The sequence below is a fragment of the Schistocerca piceifrons genome, chromosome 6 (assembly GCF_021461385.2).
Source record: "Schistocerca piceifrons isolate TAMUIC-IGC-003096 chromosome 6, iqSchPice1.1, whole genome shotgun sequence".
Classification (NCBI taxonomy): Eukaryota; Metazoa; Arthropoda; class Insecta; order Orthoptera; family Acrididae; genus Schistocerca; species Schistocerca piceifrons.
The window spans coordinates 340,588,043-340,607,411 of record NC_060143.1 but is presented as its reverse complement, the minus strand read 5'-3'; the positions used below and the strand labels follow the sequence as shown (position 1 = coordinate 340,607,411).

General features: G+C 37.9%; 1 protein-coding gene across 4 annotated transcripts in view; it reads right to left on the bottom strand.

The window, feature by feature from the left end:
• Positions 1-19,369, bottom strand: part of LOC124802452 (kelch domain-containing protein 3) — a 130,560-nt gene that overhangs the window by 93,295 nt on the left and 17,896 nt on the right. For all 4 annotated transcript variants that reach the window (XR_007017122.1, XR_007017123.1, XM_047263237.1 and 1 more), the window contains exon 4: positions 4,902-5,089. Coding sequence is in view for 2 of the 4 variants with exons in the window: in XM_047263237.1 (XP_047119193.1) it covers positions 4,902-5,089 (188 nt within the window). In the remaining 2 variants the exon portion in view is untranslated. The remainder of the gene's footprint in view (positions 1-4,901; positions 5,090-19,369) is intronic.

The following is a 19,369-nucleotide window of genomic DNA, read 5'->3' as shown; positions in this document are numbered from 1 at the left end:
AAAGCAAGTGATAAAAGTGTGAACTACTACCAGTTTCCTACAAAATCTGATGCAATAGCATTATTAACTAGGGCAGAACAACTCTACTGTCAAAACAGTGAAAGAAAAGGTGGTTTTAGAAAAACAGATCTTGTTCAGAGCAGATACTCAATTTAAAGTGAATAATAATGTATCTAAAAAGGAGATCTAAAACTTCTGTAAGCACTTTTGTTGGCTTCAGTACAGCCTATGACTCAGATAATAAGGAGTCATTGTTTGAAATTGTCAACAACCAGGGCTTAGATAGTAAAATCACAGCTCTAATTAAACCAAAACTAATAACCACCTCTTCTAAAGTGAAATTTAGAGGAGAAATTTCTAGAAGTTTTAAGATTAATGGAGTCAGCCAGGAAGATGATACCTTCCTGCTGCTCTTTAACTGTGTGCTGGAAAAAGTCATAAGGGAATGGAGATGCCCTTAGAAGAAACAAAATCAATGAGGGTGTTAGATTAGGTTAGAAAAGAGGAACTACAGACTGTCTAACATTTGCACATGACCTAGCTCTTATTTCAGACTCAATGGAAACAGCCACTAGACAGAATTTGATAATGAAAAAGCTGAAAAAGCAGGTTTACAAATCTCATTTGAGAAAACCAAATTATGACAAGATAATCATCACAAATATGAAAGAACTGAGATAGCTACATAATAAGAAATGGATATCCGTCAACACTAAACTTAGACACCACTCAATAGTAATCTGGCCAAAAACATTTTATGTCGCAGAATGTTTAACTCTGTACAAAAAGGTGATAATGGAAGCACCAGATTACAAAAATAAAAATCTGAGAAAAACTATGGGATCAGTTAAAGAGCAAACACAATAACAAAAAAGCCATAATAGCGAACTTTGAATATACACTGAAAAAATTACAGATATGATTAGGAAAAGAACGGCTCTCATGGCCAAAGGATGAATCCCAACAGACTGACAAAAAAGATTTTTCACTTATTTCAATAATTATAAATAGATAACACAAGCTGCAAAGAAGTTGAAAGAACATGGAGGAACTCAAAATTTCTCCATGAGATATTAAGGAAAGACTGCCACTCACAGATAGTAAGAGTCCAAAGCTTTCTATGAAAAACCCAAGATGATAACTGGATCCAACTAGACAAGAAAGAAAAAAAAAAAAAAAAACACAGAAATTATGAGGGATATGGGTGATGAAAGAAAGAAACAGATGAAATAAATGTAGTCCCAGTGGCTCATATTAAAAGAAGAAGGGAGAAGAAAGGAAGTACCAGACAGACAAGTATGGAAGAACAGCTACAGGAAATGCTTACAAGAAGACAGGGCAGCTTGGTGTAAATTGTGCTATTTCTGTCACTAAGATGCATGAAGGAAGGTTGTATAGGTGACAATGACCTGGAGACACCAAATGGTTTCAGGTAGATTGTTTAACTATATTACAGATTTCAAAACAAGTTTTAAAACTTCCAAATATTTCAGTGACAGATTTGGACTCTGGCCTTAATTTATTGGTAATAGACTTTACATTAAAACTGAGGAAAGCAGGAAATCAAATACATGGGTCAAGTGCCGACCGAAAGTACAAGTGGTTGAGAGTTTAAAAGGGAGCATTAGGCAAAAACTGAGTGAAAGAAGGTACAGAAAAACAAGGGAAGACAAATGGGTAGCTAAGAGTGATTAAATACTGAAGGCAACAGAGGCTCAGATAGACAAAATAACAAGGCCCACTAGAAATTCTAGCATGATACACAATTTACTGAATTTAATCCTTGAGCAGGCATGCCTGTTTATAAAGTGGGCCAACCTCAAATAATTTTTATTTATTTATTTATTTATTTTTTCACCATTCCATTTTTATTTTACAATTGTAAGCCCATACCTATTCCTTCATTATTGCTTCAAGTAACACAGTGATAACTGTGTTGTCATATATCCAAGTAAGCAGCAGTGATATGAAACAAACAGCAAGCTAGCTGAGAAAAAATTTACAATCCGTGCAAGGAAATGACACAGATTATGAGCTAGCAGTGCAATCCCACAATGAGGCAGTTACCTACAATGTAATTAGTAATTGAAATCACAGCTGGCTGGGATCTGATGCAGCTATGCTGTTTAATGCTTTGAGTGGGTCATTAATGTGGGGTATAACATGTCTGTGGCATCTGAGCATATAATAAAAGTTTATTTCATTACTGTTTAATTGAATTGTGCTTTAGCTCACATTATGAAGTTTATTTTATCATTGTCTGATTAAACTATGGTCACTCTGTGATTTTGATACATGTTTACCTCAGATACATAAAGACAGATATTCATTACATGTGTATGAAGTATGCCACGCAGCTGCTTGTGTATGAAAAATGGCAAGCCTGCTCAAGGGTTCAGAGACAAAAAGAGAAAGTATAAAAATACAACAAATGATGCAGGCAGAAGGGAATACAGATACCTAAAAATTAAGTATGACAGAATGTGCAAAGGAGCAATCTAGGAAAATATCTAAAGTTGCACAAGCAAGCCTGACTATGGGAAAGATAGCACCTACATAAAAATACAACAAACCTTTGTAGAAAAGAGAAGAACTTGTATGAAAAGTAAGAGCTCAATGGCAAATCAGTCTTTAGCACAATGCAATGTAGGAATTGCATGAAGAAGGGAAGATTGAAAGGTGGAAGGAATTCATAAAAGGGCTTATTGCAGAAAGGGAGAGGAAGTAGATGAAAATGATAAGGGGGACACAATACTGTGTGAAGAATTTGACAGCACAATGAAAGACATACAATGAAAGAAGGCCCCTGGAGTAGATGATATTCCCTTAGAATCACTGAGATCCTTGGAAGAACCAGCCATGCTGAAACTATTTCACCCAATATGCAGGAACTATCAGCCAGGTGATACAGATGAATGTTGTCACATTCCAGTTCCAAAGAATGCTGGTGCTGACAGATGTGACTATTACGAAATCATAATTTTAATAAGGCATGGTTGCAAAATACTGACAATTACTTACAGAAGAATGGAGAAACTGGTAAAATTCACTCTCAGGGGACTGCAATTAGGGTTCCACAAAAATATGGGAACACACAAGGAAATAATGACCCTATGACTTCTCAAAGAAGATAGGATGGAGAGCGACAAACCTACATTTATAATATTTGTAGATTTAGATACTGTTTTCAAGGAATGAACTCTTTGAAATTCTGAAGGTAGCAGAGATAAAATAAAGGAAGCAAAAGGTTATCTCCAACTTGTAGAGAAACAATACTGTAGTTATAAATGTAGCAGGACATGAAAGGTTAGCAGTAATTCAGAAAGGAGTGAGCCAGTGTTGCAGCCTACCTCCAACGTTATTCAGTCTGTACACTGAGAAAGCTGCAAAGGAAACCAGGAAGATGTTTGGAAAGGAAATTATAAGTTCTGAGAGCACAAATAAAAAGTTTGGGATTTGATTATGACACTGTAAATCTATCAGTGTCTGCAAAGGTCTTCGAAGAGCAGTTGAGTGAAACTGACAGTGTCTCGAAAGGAGGGTACAAGATGAATGTTAACAAAAATAATATAAGGGTAATGGTATGTAGTCAAAATACATCAGGTGGTGATAAGGGAATTAGATTAGGAAATGAGGCACTAAATATAGTAAATATGTTTTGCTATTTGGGCAGCAGAATAATTGATGGTAGCCAAAGCAGAGAGGATATGAAATGCAGACTGGCTATCACTAGAAAAGAACTTAAAAAGGGGGAAATCTGTTAATACTGAATACAAACTGAAGCATCATCAGAGAGTCTTTTCCAAAAGTATTTGTCTTAAGTGTATGTCCTTAAAAGGGAGTGAAATGTGGACAATGAGCAGTGTAGATGAGAAGAGAAGCTTTTGAAATGAATCTTCCTTGCAGGTTTTAACAGCGTGCTGGACCAAGACTAACTCGCAAGCTTTGCCTTTCACAGAGCTGAGGCACCACAGTGCAAATCATGGCCTGTCCTCATTTCCTACCTTCCAAACTTCACAGAAGTTCTGGAAAACTTGCAGCACTAGCTTTCCTGGAAGAACGGATATTGTGGAGACACAGGTTAGCCATAGCCTAGGGGATGCTTCCACAATGAAATTCTTTTCAATGCACACTGCACTGCAGAATCAAAAATTTTGTTCTAGAAAGACCCCCAGGATATTGCAGATTAATGGCTTAGCCACAGCCTGAGGAATGTTTCCAGAATTCACTGCACCCTCCACTACAGAGCGACAAATTTCATTCTGGAAACACCCCCCAGGCTGTGGCTAACCCATGTCCCTCCAATATCTTTTTTTCCAGGACTGCTAGTCCTGCAAGTTTTGCAGAACTTCTGTTAAATCTGGAAGGTAGGAAATGAGGTACTGGCAGAAGTAAAGCTGTGGGGAGGGATCACGAATCATGACCGGGTGGCTCAGCTGATACAGCTCCTGCCCGTGATACACAAAGTTCTGAATTAGAGTATTGATCTGACACACAGTTTTAACCTGTCATAAAGTTTCGTATCAGTGCTCACACTGTTGCAGAGTCAAATTTCATTATAGATTTTGTAAGGTCATGCTACAAAACAATGCTGCAGATGAAATGGATATATCAAACGTGTGTGCCCAGCAGATTGAAACTGGTAAGTGCTGAGAAAAGAAATAGTGATCCATAGAGTGTGTGCTAATTCATACTAAGATACCTAAGGGTAGCTCACTCACTGCTGGAAAGAGCAGTAGATAACAAGATTAGAATATGTAAAAAATATTATGCTGAGTGTATGACAAGTGCACAGATGGAAAGACGAACATGGTAGGAAGATAGAATTAAACAAATCAAAGGACATATGATGAAACAAATTAAGACCATTACTATCTATATGCATAGGAGTATGAAAGTACCTGAGTTATTATGTATCTCCACACCATTGTGCGCAGGTCTAAAGCATAGACATCTTGTGAAAATCTGTCCATCTGTTCCTCAAAGCCTCCAAAGACAAACATTTGATTATTAATTACACAAGCTGAATGGCCATCTCTTGCAGCAGGAATCATCCCACTCACTTTGGGACTGCTCCAAGTTAAAGTATCTGAAAATAGCAGTGAATGAACTGATAACTTTCTAAGGGATGTGATCATGCAATTGATAATTTAGAATAAAACAGATTTTTGGAGCAGAACACTGAGAACACTGTTACTAAAATGCCTACATAATTTAGTAACACTATCTTTTTTATTAACACACACATTTTTTTCTTTTTTTACAAATCCTTCACAGGAAGTAAGGAGAAAAGAGAGCCAAATTAATATAACTTTCACCAGACAAGGCAGTAGAGATTAAAACCTTATTTTCAATTATTAAAATAAACTATTCTTCTATGATAAATATCGATGTGACCATGAAAATTTAAACCAACAATTGAAGAGGATCTTTAGCTCAGAAGTTAAATGCAAGCCTATAAATCCAAAAGTTTGAGGTTGATCTAGTCAGTCCTAGAATTTTATTTCTGTCAGTACTTCTTTCACATCTAAAACCAATTTGTTAATGTGATGCCAGGTTATACAACAGTTCAGAGTACACTTTAAACTGCAGGTTCTTTATAAAAAAAACTAACTGGGTAAATGATTTCAAAGCAAAGCAATAATATACCACCTCCACCTGGACCAAGCCTAGTAAAGTACTGAGGTATTCAAACCAACTTTTGGCTTAAAGACAGCTTTCCCTAATTAGGAAATTAACGACAGCAGGTATTCACTAGAACTGAGGAAAAGTTGTTAGCCTATCAATTTCGCTATATTAAACTTACTTAGCTAGACCAACACAAACAATTTACAGTAAGATGAAAAACTTTTGCTTTTTTTTTACCACTTGATGACTAGTTTTGGGCCGAGACCCATTTTCAAATCATTGTACAGATTACCTGTATGCGCTGTAACTGATCACTGCACATTTCTGTCATGGTTTTCACATCTTCGGAAATACCATTTTTGACTATGTTTAGATTAATTGAAAATTTGTTGCTGACCTACAGCTATTCTAGCGTGCTGGATATTTAATAGTGACAGTTAATTTTAATGAAGTGCATAATAGGTGCTTCACTTGTTAATATACCCCTTGATTCATTGCATATCCCAGACCATTTTTGTCCTAATCAGTGGTTCACAACCCTTCTGAGGCTATTACCCTGACTGCAATGAGATATTAGCTAGTAACGTACACCCCACCTCAGATCAACGTTAGTGCCTGACTAAACTTCGGAATGAAAAATCTTCTTTGAACATTTTTATTTATAAAATGACAGAAGATATATATTTAGTTTTTGTAGGTGCTTTATTAAACCATGAATTAATGAGGCAGTGAGACAAGTGGTATTGCTTACTTCTAACAATTTTTGTTATAGAATAATGAAGCAGTTCTCCAGGCCCTTCTCGCAAAAGAATGCTAACCACCCACATTGAAGACATTAAGGGCAGACACTTGTTACAAAACATACATTTCTGCACCACTCCTCTCTCTAGCAAAACCTGCTTCAACCATGCCCCGTATCCCCATTTAGAATCATCCAAGTTAAAATGTGTGCACTGTACCTAGCTTGTAAATAATAATAATAACAACAACAACAGGTAAGTTTCAAAAGCTGTGACCTACACCACATTGTGTCATGTATTAATGTTAGCATTTTTTACAAATGTTATAATAGATAACTTACATAATCAGTGTTTCAGTCCTATGAAATAATGATAATAGTAATGACCTTTTACAAATAATTAGTAGCATTACTGAAACCCTTTTGTTTTTCCCCTCCCCAGCTCCCCCCCTCCACCCCCACCAAAAGAAAAAAAATCATCTTACCCTTCTGGGGGTAATTATCCTCAGGTTGGGAACCACTGGTCTAGATCCATTAAATTCAGCTGTAGTCACCCTTGTTGTCCTCTATCTGTTCAATGATTCCATTTTAATTGTATCAAATAACTTTAATATTTTACTCATTTTAATCAAGAAAGGTATAGCTAATACTGTTCATAACATTTAGCCATTTGGATGGATGAAACTAAATGACATGTTACAACTGTGCACTAGGCTCGACTCAAACTTGTACCCTTGCTTTCCACAGATAAATATGATGTGTGAGCTACTGAGGAATGCTTCATTACTCACATAATAGTTTTAAGTATCTTCTGTCTACTTTCCCCAAGTAATTGGTTAGGTGTAGCAATTTGTGAATATTACACAGCATTAAGTGTGGAAAGTACTCAAGAGTACTGTATTTTACAGGGAGAGAAAAAAAAGATTCAGAAGTTTTTATCAAAACTACAGGGTCAACTGCTTTAGCACTTCAGTTATAATGACAATTTTTTAATATTATTATTGGTGTTATAAATCGACTAAAGAATGCATACACAAACCTATCTGCAGTAGCAATCTTCACCTGAGCAGTAGCCTGCATTTAGTTCCCTTTGATCAGACAATACTAGGGACAGTTATGCACTGTTTAAAGAAACACTCTATTTCACCAAAATAAATTTATGGAACGGAAAAATCTGACTGTTAGGTTGAATAATAACAGACTGCAGAGTTCATCAATATAATGGTCAGAATCTACCAACTTTAATTGACTACATTTTTCACACTGTAAAACAAAGTAAGATTTACTGTCATCATAAAATAAGAGCTGTACTTACATAACGTCGATGAAGAAACAATACCGCGCAACTGACAAATTACCAATTTTTCATTTTTCAGTCAGATGATGTCGTTGACCGTATGCGCGTCTGCTCTTAATGCCATAATGCTGAATTTTTAATTATTTACCAGGAAAAAATTATCTAAAACAATACTGCGTATGTGACACAGCAAATAAATAGATGGCAATACCGCGGAACAGTAGGGAATTAAATACCGCGTATTTACAATCTATGGATACCGTAAACAATACCGCGTAAATACAAAAGTCATATTGTTACTGCCTTATTACGTATTTAACAGTGCTCAAAAGTAGTTCCATGCTTGTAGCTTCGTTCGTGATAATGGGCAGCAAATATAGATGACTATCTTCTTACTGAAGAAGAAATTGTTTCTCAGCTAAAATCAGCTTATGAAAGCAGAGAATCATTCCTGAGAGTGACTGACATTGGTAAGAAAATTGTTTTATTATTCACCTTTGAATGATAGTAGCACCACAAGTGTCTTATTGTGATATAAATCAGAACGCTCCCACTTCACTCGTTCTGTGCTTTATTCATATCTGCCAAAGATTTCTAGACTGTCCACTTTCTTGTAGGATCTTCCATAAATGCAGAACAAACAACAGGCGAGAGAAGTCATAATGCTGAAGTTACATTTACCGAGGAAAAATCAATTTCATCGCAGGAAAATTTCCTTGGGATTATTGTCAATAGTATTACTCATGCCGTCGTTCTCATAAATACATGAATTTGAGCTTCATCTTTGTCTGCTTAAATCAATTTATAAATATTTTTCCATCTAGAAACTTCAGTAGCTGTATCCAACAATGCTCAAAATGAAACCACAGTCACAGTTTCCACTAAAGACGACAGTACTTCACATTCACTGCTATGCGATGGTGCTCATTCTTTGCCAAACACTCTGGATAAATTATCGGAAGATCATGGGAGCAATAATGATGCTTCCAGAGAAGGCCAAGAATTTTATGGTGACGTAAACAGTGACTGGAAAAGGAAGTCTAAACCACATCCTGAAGATTGGAAGAAAAAAGTCAATAAAATTCTAAGAATGCGTGGACAGGTGTACATTGGATACAACAGAAGTCGAATTGGTAAAATCACTCATGATACTCCAAGAGAGGCACGAAAATTAGGTCCAACATGTACTTCGAAGATGTGCCAGAAATCCGTTGAAAGGAAGTGTTATCAGTTTTCTGCTGATGATAGGCAGGCAGTATTTAACCCATTTTGGGAAACAAGGTCATGGGATCAGAGGAAGGTTTACATTATCAACCTTGTGGACACAATTCCAACCAAACATCCAGGGAAGAACACTGGCAAATCCAGGAGAAAATGGACGCTCATTTATCATTTGAAAAATGAGCCGGGGAAACAAAGTACGCAAAAAGATGTTTCTCAATACTCTTGAGATTGAAGAATGGAGTGTCCGATATTGGCTGGGTAATTTCACACATGGGATGAGTCCTGATACAGAATCGTGTCATGACCTCAAATCAAACAGATGAAGAAGAAAGATGAGAGAACTTTCATGAAAGAATTCCTGAACCCTCTTCTGAAACTTCCATCGCATTACTGCAGGAAATCCTCCTCGAAGTTCTACTTTGAGCCTATTCTACAATCCAAACAACAGTTGTATGGACTTTATGTGGAAAAATGTCATGCGGAGATTTCACCATTAAGTCGGGCTACCTTTAACATGATTTTAGAAGATGGTAATATTAGCTTATTTTCCTCCAAGAAAGACCAGTGCGACTTGGGTTGCAGTTACAGGCTTGGTAACTTGAGTGAAGACGTGTGGAAGCAACACACAGAACAGAAAGAGCAGGCAAGAATGCAAAAAGATGCTGACAAGAAAGAAGATCAGCAGAAGCTCTGCTCAGTGTACACCATGGAAGTAGCTCCATTTTTAAGTGCAAGTGCAGTTTATTATAAAACAAAGTTGGCTGTTCATAACTTTACAATGTATAATTTAGAAAGTCGTGATGCAGTATGTTACTGGTTTGATGAAAAACAAGGTGATTTAGTAGCATCATGTTTTGCCTCATGCATCGTGGACACCCTATCCAGAACGATTAAGGAAAATCCCATTCTAGTCATTCTGTATTCTGACGGCCGCACATATCTGAACAGAAATGTGATATTATCAAATGCTCTTTTAAGATTAGCAATTGATACTGGAGTATTGATTACACAAAAGTTTTTGAAGAAAGGCCATACTCACATGGAACGTGACTCAGTTCACAGTTCCATTGAGTGCAAGCTTAAAGGACGTGAAGTTACACTTCCTAGCCAATACGCTATGATATCTAAAGAAGCAAGGAAAAAAGCCAGAGCCATACAAAGTCCATTACCTAGATTATTCCTTTTTCATCAACTACACAGAGAAAAGTTTGTGGCTGTACGACTAAATTAGGCCTGGAAGAGCTGTTAAAAAGGGCCTACAGTTACCAATCTGAGGGCGCTACAGTACCGTCCAAATGGTATTATTTACTACAAGTGCTCTTTCGACAAGGTGCGGCAAGAATTACCGAGGCACCCGAGGAAAATTCTTGGAGATACAAGGAAAGACTGAAAATCAAGAAATCCAAATGGGATCATTTACAACAACTTAAATCTGTTCTTCCTAAAGACTGTCATAGTTATTATGACAACATTCCTTACGAATTAAAATTATTGTGGAGGAAAGTATGTGATGAGTATCAGTGCAGCATAATTCTCTGTTGCTGCTTTGAGTGATGTTTAGGATTTTTCTTGAAGAAATGTGCAGACATTATTGGAACTACGTGAACAGTATATTTATTTAAAATGTTTCTATGAAATCGTTCAAAAAAACGATTAATGCCCCAAAACGTGTTCTTACTAATTTTCTCAGCACCAAATACCAACGTAAATGTATCAAGTCATGCCGGGAGACTGACAAACAAATACCGCGTAAGTAACAGATCATGGCATAAATACAGAGACGATTCCGTGTATGTACTGTAATTAAGCTTTGTAAAAGTGTGTTTTTCTTTGTTTCACATTTTCATTTGATCAAATATTTCCTTGTAGTGCTACGATGCAAATTTAGTACCACTGTGAAATGTATTAGGCATTTTAGACAGTTTTTTGTCCCTCATATAAAATTCTTATTTTGCTACTTATGCGGTATTGTTTCTTCACCGACGATAAGCAAACTGACAACCACCAACAAGTCATAAAATTCTTTGAGTGATATGACAAATTCAACAAAATACACTAATATTTGCAAAAACTGCAACAGCAAGAAAAATACAAAGGCTTAAATCAACTTTATACCACACAATTTTTTACCATACATTATGAGTATCATTCTGAAACTAATGCCTGCTATTCTTTTTACATTTACTTTGAGTGTCAGAACCAGATTATGTTGAAGTACTAAGTTTTGGATCTTCTTGGTGATGTCTCGTTGTTTCCATTTTCTTCTGACATACATCAGCAACAGAGGAGTGTTCCAAAACTGTGTCTGACACTGAGATGCATATGAAACAGAAGCATCATGAATTTCTCACTGTTGGACAAATGGTTCACACAGAAACAACCAAAATCTATCACACTTGACAAGGATGTACTGGGATGATACAGTATATGTCAGCATTGTTAGCTGCAACAGGCAGAAGACGAGTTTTGTTGGTGCTGCACATTTTAGTGATTTTGATCAAGACAAACTCACAATTCAATGTTCTTGTTTGGCACGCTAATGTAGCTAAGTGAAAAACCTGTGCAATACGCACATTTATTTATATATAGAAGCTGACTTTGAAATTTTCCCTTGTGTGAGACCATGTGTACGAGATCGGTTGCCAATTTAAAGTTCTAGGTTCACATATTTTACTGTTCACATTGTTTCCGAATAATCTTTCATTGATTGTATCAATACCCATTTGTATTGTGATATACTGTGAAATTTCCAACTTAAACGAAATTGTGCTTTTTTGAAATTTTGAGAACAGTAGGCCTATCCTCATTCAAAACAATTGTTCTCCAATTTCACTGTACAATTCCATGAGAAACAGGTTATTTTGAGAATTTTTGGACACTTCCGACACTGTATTTTCATAAATTACCGGTACAAGTGTTTTGGATACAAAATTTATTTTGTAGCAAATCAGCGTTTGTGGTTTACAGTTCAGCCAAAGAATACATTACCCCTGAATTTCATTGTACATCAATACAAATAAACGTACATTTCTGAGAATTTCCTGAAGCTACCATTGTCCTTTGTTTAATCTACATGCAATTTGTAGCCAATCTGCATTTGTGATCTAGCTACTGTAGCAGATTTTCTAACAAACATATTATGTTACATCTAGTTTTCCCTTAAAAAAGGAGTAACCCAATATATATTATCTGCATTTACCATAAATTAACCCTGTTTTTCAGTTTGCTAACAACTATAATTAATCTCAAAACGTTTTAGGAAACTACCAATTTTTACCACACGTTTTTGTGTTGCCTTTATAGGTATCTCGTTTTGTGTATTTATTTCATTTCTTACAGGGAATTAGCAACTTTTTAGCTCAACAGATCGAATGATAATCAATGAGTTTAATTTAAGGTTCTTTGTTCACTGCTTTGTAATACACTGCACTAGCCAACATAGAGCCCCACTGTGAATGCTGTTCTCGAACATGGAATGAATTGGTTGACATTCGTACGCAGCTTGAAATTGCCCTGACTACTGTCAAACAATTGGCGGCTGCTGCAAATTGGTGTGTTGGAAGGGCTCCTGAGAATTGTGTACCTGTGATACCTGTACCAGAGGTACCTCAAGTATAATCCTCTCCTGTAGATTCTGTCTCCTCTGCAGAAAGTACAAGATCTGTCATTACCCATCTACTTGATTGACTGCAAGTGGCATGTCAATGGTAGAGATAGGCACTGTGTACAGGGTGAATCAGGACCAGAGAGGACTAAGGCTGTTGTACCAATCCCCCTACCAACAAGTTTGAGGTGCTGTCTTTCACTGAAAATGGAACGGAGCCAGTGGGTCTCACTTCACCTGTTTTAAGAAAAACTGTTTTGTCTGGTGTCAGACAGTGGCAAAAGCAAAAGAATAGGGTCTATTAATTGTTGGCAGTTCATACATATGGTGGATGATGGTAGCCCTTAGGGAAATGGCAGTAAGGGGCACGAGAGGACATCAGGTGCACTCAGTGTGTATGCCTCAGGGCCTCATTCAACATGTTGAAGGGGCAATTCCAGCAGCCACTCAAGAAACAGAGTGCAACCAACTGCAGACAACGGTATATGTTGGAACAAATGATGCCTGTCATCTGGGCTTTGAGATCATTCTTGGGTTATTCCAGGGACTGGCAGAGAAGGTTGAGAAGACCAGCCTTGCACATGGAGTTTAAACAAAGCTCACAGTTTGCAGCATTGTTCCCAGAACTGGTTGTGGTCCTTTGGTTCTGAGTTGAGTGGATTGACTGAATCAGATACTTTGAAGGTTCTGTGACAAGCTAGGCTGTGACTTCCTGTATTTGTGCCACAGGGTTGAGAACTGTAGGGTTGCCCTAAATAGGCAGGTCAGGTGTGAACTACACATCAAAGGCTGCTACTCAGGTAGCTGACTGTGTGTGGGATGCACACAAGGGTTTTTTAGATTAGGCTACCCTCAATCCAATCCAGGAAATGACAGTTGTAAGAAACCCAGAAGTATCAGTGTAAGATCGAAAAAAATGCCTCGAACAGGTGAGAGTATTAAAATCCTAATGGTAAACTGTCAAAGCATACACAACCAAATGTCAGAGTTTGAAGTGCTTGTGAAAAGCAGTGAAACTCACATAATACTGGGTAAAGAAAGCTGGCTGAAACTTGAAATTTGTAGTAGTGAGATTTTTGGGTAAAATTTGTGTGTGTACCAAAAGGATAGGCAAGTGGGAAATGGAGATGACAGTAGACAATGAACTCAAATCCACTGAGATAGGAACTGAAGCTGCATGTGTGACTGGGCAAGACTCAGTATCATTGGTGGGCATAAAATGATAATTGGATTCCTCTATCGCCCACCATACTCATCGCCTGATGTAACCAAAAACTTCGGAGAAAACATCAATGCACTTGTACCTATCTATCCCAGTCATATAGTAATCATTGACGAAGACTTTAACCATCCAAAAGTGAACTGGGAAAATTAAGAGTTTTGTTAGTGGAGGGTGTGACATGACGACATCTACATCTACATAGCTACTCTGCAATTCACACTTAAGCATCGGGCAGAGGGTTCATCGAACCATTTTCATACTACTACTCTACCATTCCTTTCTCAAATGGCGCGTGGGAAAAAGGAACACCTAAATCTTTCCGTTCGAGCTCTGATTTCTCTTATTTTATTATGATGATCTTTTCTCCTTATGTAGGTGGGTGTCAACAAAATACTTTCGCAATCGGAAGAGAAAGGTGGCAATTGAAATTTCGTAAACAGATCTCACCGCAAAGAAAAGTGCCTTTGTTTCAGTGACTGCCACCCCAACTCGCGTATCATATCAGTGACACTCTCACACCTATTGCGTGATAACACGAAACAAGCTGCCCTTCTTTGCACTCCCTCGATGTCCTCCCTCAATCCTACCTGGCAAGGGTCCCACAACGCGCAGCAGTATTCCAGCAGAGGACGGACAAGTGTAATAGGCTGTCTCTTTAGTGGGTTTGTCGCATCTTCTAAGTGTTCTGCCAACAAAGCCTTCCTCACAATATTATCTATGTGGACTTTCCAATTTAAGTTGCTCGTGATTGTAATTCCTAGGTATTTAGTCAAATTGACAGCCATTAGATTTGTGCAATTCATCGTATACCCAAAATTTATCAGATTTCTTTTAGTACCCATGTGGATGACCTTGCACTTTTCTTTGTTTAGTGCCAATTGCCACTTTTCGCACCATACAGAAATTCTTTCTAGATCATTTTGTGATTGGAATTGATGATTTGATGATTTTACTAGACGGTAAATTACAGTGTCATCCGTAAACAATCTAAGGGGGCTGCTCAGATTATCACCTAGATCATTTATGTAAATCAGGAACAGCAGAGGGCCTACGACACTACCTTGCGGAATGCCAGATATCACTTCTGTTCTACTCAATGATTTACCATCTATCACTACAAACTGTGACCTCTCTGAGTGGAAATCACGAATCCTGTCACACAACTGAGACGATACTCCATATGCATGCAATTTGATTAATAGTCACTTGTGAGGAACAGTATCAAAAGCTTTCTGGAAATATAGGAATATGGAATCGATCTGAGATCCCTTGTCGACAGCACTCATTACTTCATGGGAATAAAGAGCTAGCTGTGTTGCACAAAAATGATATTTTCTGAATCCGTGTTGGTTATGTATCCATAAGTCATTTTCTTCAAGGTGATTCACAATGTTCCAGTACAGTATATGCTCCAAAATCCTACTGCAAATTGAGATCAGTTATATGGGTCTGTAATTCAATGAGTTACTCCTATTTCCTTTCTCGAATATTGGTGTGACTTTCCAGTCTTTAGGAACAGACCTTTCGTCAGGTGAGCGATTGTATATGATTGCTAAGAAAGGCACTACTGTGTCTCTATACTCTCAAAGGAACCTGACTGGTATACCATCTGGACCGGAAAACTTGCCTTTCTTAAGTGATTTGAGTTGTTTCGCAACACCTAAGATATCTACTTTTATGTCACTTATGCTAACAGCTGTTCTGGTTTTGAATTCTGGAATATTTACTTCGTCTTCTTTCATGAAGTAATTACGGAAAACTGTATTTAGGAACTCCACTTTAGTGGCACCATCATCGGTAACATTTCTATCACTATCGCGCAGTGAAGGTATTGAATGTTTTTTGCCACTGGTGTACTTTACATACAACCAGAATCTCTTTGGGTTTTCTACCATATTTTGAGGCAATATTTCATTGTAGAAACTATTAAAAGCATCTCGCATTGATGTTCGCAGTAAATTTTGAGCTTCCGTGAAACTTAGCCAGTCTTGGGGATTTTGCATTCTTCTGAATTTGGCATGCTTTTTTTTGTTGCTCCTGCAACAGTGTGCTGACGTGTTTTGTGTACCATTCCCGTCTCTTATTAACTTATGCGGTATGAATCTATCTATTGCTCTCGATACTGTATCTTTGAATTTGAGCCATATCTGGTCTACACTTACATAATTAGCTTGGAAGGAATGGAGACTCACTATCAGGAAGGCATCAAGCAAATTTTTATCTGCTGTTTTAAGGAGATATATTTTGCATTTATTTATAGTGGTTTTGAGCCTCACTACAATGACCTTGTGTTCACTAATCCCTGTATCCATCTTGACGCTCTTTACACAATCAGGATTATTTGTGGCTAAGAGGTCAAGGATGTTTTCATAACCATTTACGATTCATGTGGACTCATGAACTAATTGTTCAAAGTAATTCTCAGAGAAAGCATTTAGTACAATTCTGGAAGATGTTTTCTGTCTACCACCAGCTTTGAACATGTATTTTCGCCAACAAATCGAGGGTAGATTGAAGTCTCCACCAATTTATAACTGTATGAGTGGGGTACTTATTTGTAATGAGATTCAAGTTTTCTTTGAACTGTTCAGCTGTTATATCATCTGAGTTGGGGGTTGGTGGAAAGAGCCAATTATTATTTTGGTACGGCTGTTGACCCCCCCATGAACCATGGACCTTGCCGTTGGTGGGGATGCTTGCGTGCCTCAACGATACAGATAGCCGTACCGTAGGTGTAACCACAACGGAGGGGTATCTGTTGAGAGGCCAGACAAAAGTGTGGTTCCTGAAGAGGGGCAGCAGCCTTTTCAGTAGTTGCAAGGGCAACAGTCTGGATGATTGACTGATCTGGCCTTGTAACATTAACCAAAACGGCCTTGCTGTGCTGGTACTGCGAACGGCTGAAAGCAAGGGGAAACTACAGCCGTAATTTTTCCCGAGGGCATGCAGCTTTACTGTATGATTACATGATGATGGCGTCCTCTTGGGTAAAATATTCCGGAGGTAAAATAGTCCCCCATTCGGATCTCCGGGCGGGGACTACTCAAGAGGATGTTGTTATCAGGAGAAAGAAAACTGGCGTTCTACGGATCGGAGAGTGGAATGTCAGATCCCTTAATCGGGCAGGTAGGTTAGAAAATTTAAAAAGGGAAATGGATAGGTTGAAGTTAGATATAGTGGGAATTAGTGAAGTTCGGTGGCAGGAGGAACAAGACTTCTGGTCAGGTGACTACAGGGTTATAAACACAAAATCAAATAGGGGTAATGCAGGAGTAGGTTTAATAATGAATAGGAAAATAGGAATGCGGGTAAGCTACTACAAACAGCATAGTGAACGCATTATTGTGGCCAAGATAGATACGAAGCCCACACCTACTACAGTAGTACAAGTTTATATGCCAACTAGCTCTGCAGATGACGAAGAAATTGAAGAAATGTATGATGAAATAAAAGAAATTATTCAGATTGTGAAGGGAGACGAAAATTTAATAGTGTTGGGTGACTGGAATTCGAGTGTAGGAAAAGGGAGAGAAGGAAACATAGTCGGTGAATATGGATTGGGGGACAGAAATGAAAGAGGAAGCCGCCTGGTAGAATTTTGCACAGAGCACAACATAATCATAACTAACACTTGGTTTAAGAATCATGAAAGAAGGTTGTATACATGGAAGAACCCTGGAGATACTAAAAGGTATCAGATAGATTATATAATGGTAAGACAGAGATTTAGGAACCAGGTTTTAAATTGTAAGACATTTCCAGGGGCAGATGTGGACTCTGACCACAATCTATTGGTTATGACCTGTAGATTAAAACTGAAGAAACTGCAAAAAGGTGGGAATTTAAGGAGATGGGACCTGGATAAACTAAAAGAACCAGAGATTGTACAGAGATTCAGGGAGAGCATAAGGGAGCAATTGACAGGAATGGGGGAAATAAATACAGTAGAAGAAGAATGGGTAGCTTTGAGGGATGAAGTAGTGAAGGCAGCAGAGGATCAAGTAGGTAAAAAGACGAGGGCTAGTAGAAATCCTTGGGTAACAGAAGAAATATTGAATTTAATTGATGAAAGGAGAAAATATAAAAATGCAGTAAGTGAAACAGGCAAAAAGGAATACAAACGTCTCAAAAATGAGATCGACAGGAAGTGCAAAATGGCTAAGCAGGGATGGCTAGAGGACAAATGTAAGGATGTAGAGGCCTATCTCACTAGGGGCAAGATAGATACCGCCTACAGGAAAATTAAAGAGACCTTTGGAGATAAGAGAACGACTTGTATGAATATCAAGAGCTCAGATGGAAACCCAGTTCTAAGCAAAGAAGGGAAAGCATAAAGGTGGAAGGAGTATATAGAGGGTCTATACAAGGGCGATGTACTTGAGGACAATATTATGGAAATGGAAGAGGATGTAGATGAAGATGAAATGGGAGATACGATACTGCGTGAAGAGTTTGACAGAGCACTGAAAGACCTGAGTCGAAACAAGGCACCCGGAGTAGACAATATTCCATTGGAACTACTGACGGCCGTGGGAGAGCCAGTCCTGACAAAACTCTACCATCTGGTGAGCAAGATGTATGAAACAGGCAAAATACCCTCAGACTTCAAGAAGAATATAATAATTCCAATACCAAAGAAAGCAGGTGTTGACAGATGTGAAAATTACCGAACTATCAGCTTAATAAGTCACAGCTGCAAAATACTAACACGAATTCTTTACAGACGAATGGAAAAACTAGTAGAAGCCAACCTCGGGGAAGATCAGTTTGGATTCCGTAGAAACACTGGAACACGTGAGGCAATACTGACCTTACGACTTATCTTAGAAGAAAGATTAAGGAAAGGCAAACCTACGTTTCTAGCATTTGTAGACTTAGAGAAAGCTTTTGACAATGTTGACTGGAATACTCTCTTTCAAATTCTAAAGGTGGCAGGGGTAAAATACAGGGAGCGAAAGGCTATTTACAATTTGTACAGAAACCAGATGGCAGTTATAAGAGTCGAGGGACATGAAAGGGAAGCAGTGGTTGGGAAGGGAGTAAGACAGGGTTGTAGCCTGTCCCCGATGTTGTTCAATCTGTATATTGAGCAAGCAGTAAAGGAAACAAAAGAAAAATTCGGAGTAGGTATTAAAATTCATGGAGAAGAAATAAAAACTTTGAGGTTCGCCGATGACATTGTAATTCTGTCAGAGACAGCAAAGGACTTGGAAGAGCAGTTGAATGGAATGGACAGTGTCTTGAAAGGAGGATATAAGATGAACATCAACAAAAGCAAAACGAGGATAATGGAATGTAGTCGAATTAAGTCGGGTGATGCAGAGGGAATTAGATTAGGAAATGAGGCACTTAAAGTAGTAAAGGAGTTTTGCTATTTGGGGAGCAAAATAACTGATGATGGTCGAAGTAGAGAGGATATAAAATGTAGGCTGGCAATGGCAAGGAAAGCGTTTCTGAAGAAGAGAAATTTGTTAACATCCAGTATTGATTTAAGTGTCAGGAAGTCATTTCTAAAAGTATTCGTATGGAGTGTAGCCATGTATGGAAGTGAAACATGGACGATAAATAGTTTGGACAAGAAGAGAATAGAAGCTTTCGAAATGTGGTGCTACAGAAGAATGTTGAAGATTAGATGGGTAGATCACATAACTAATG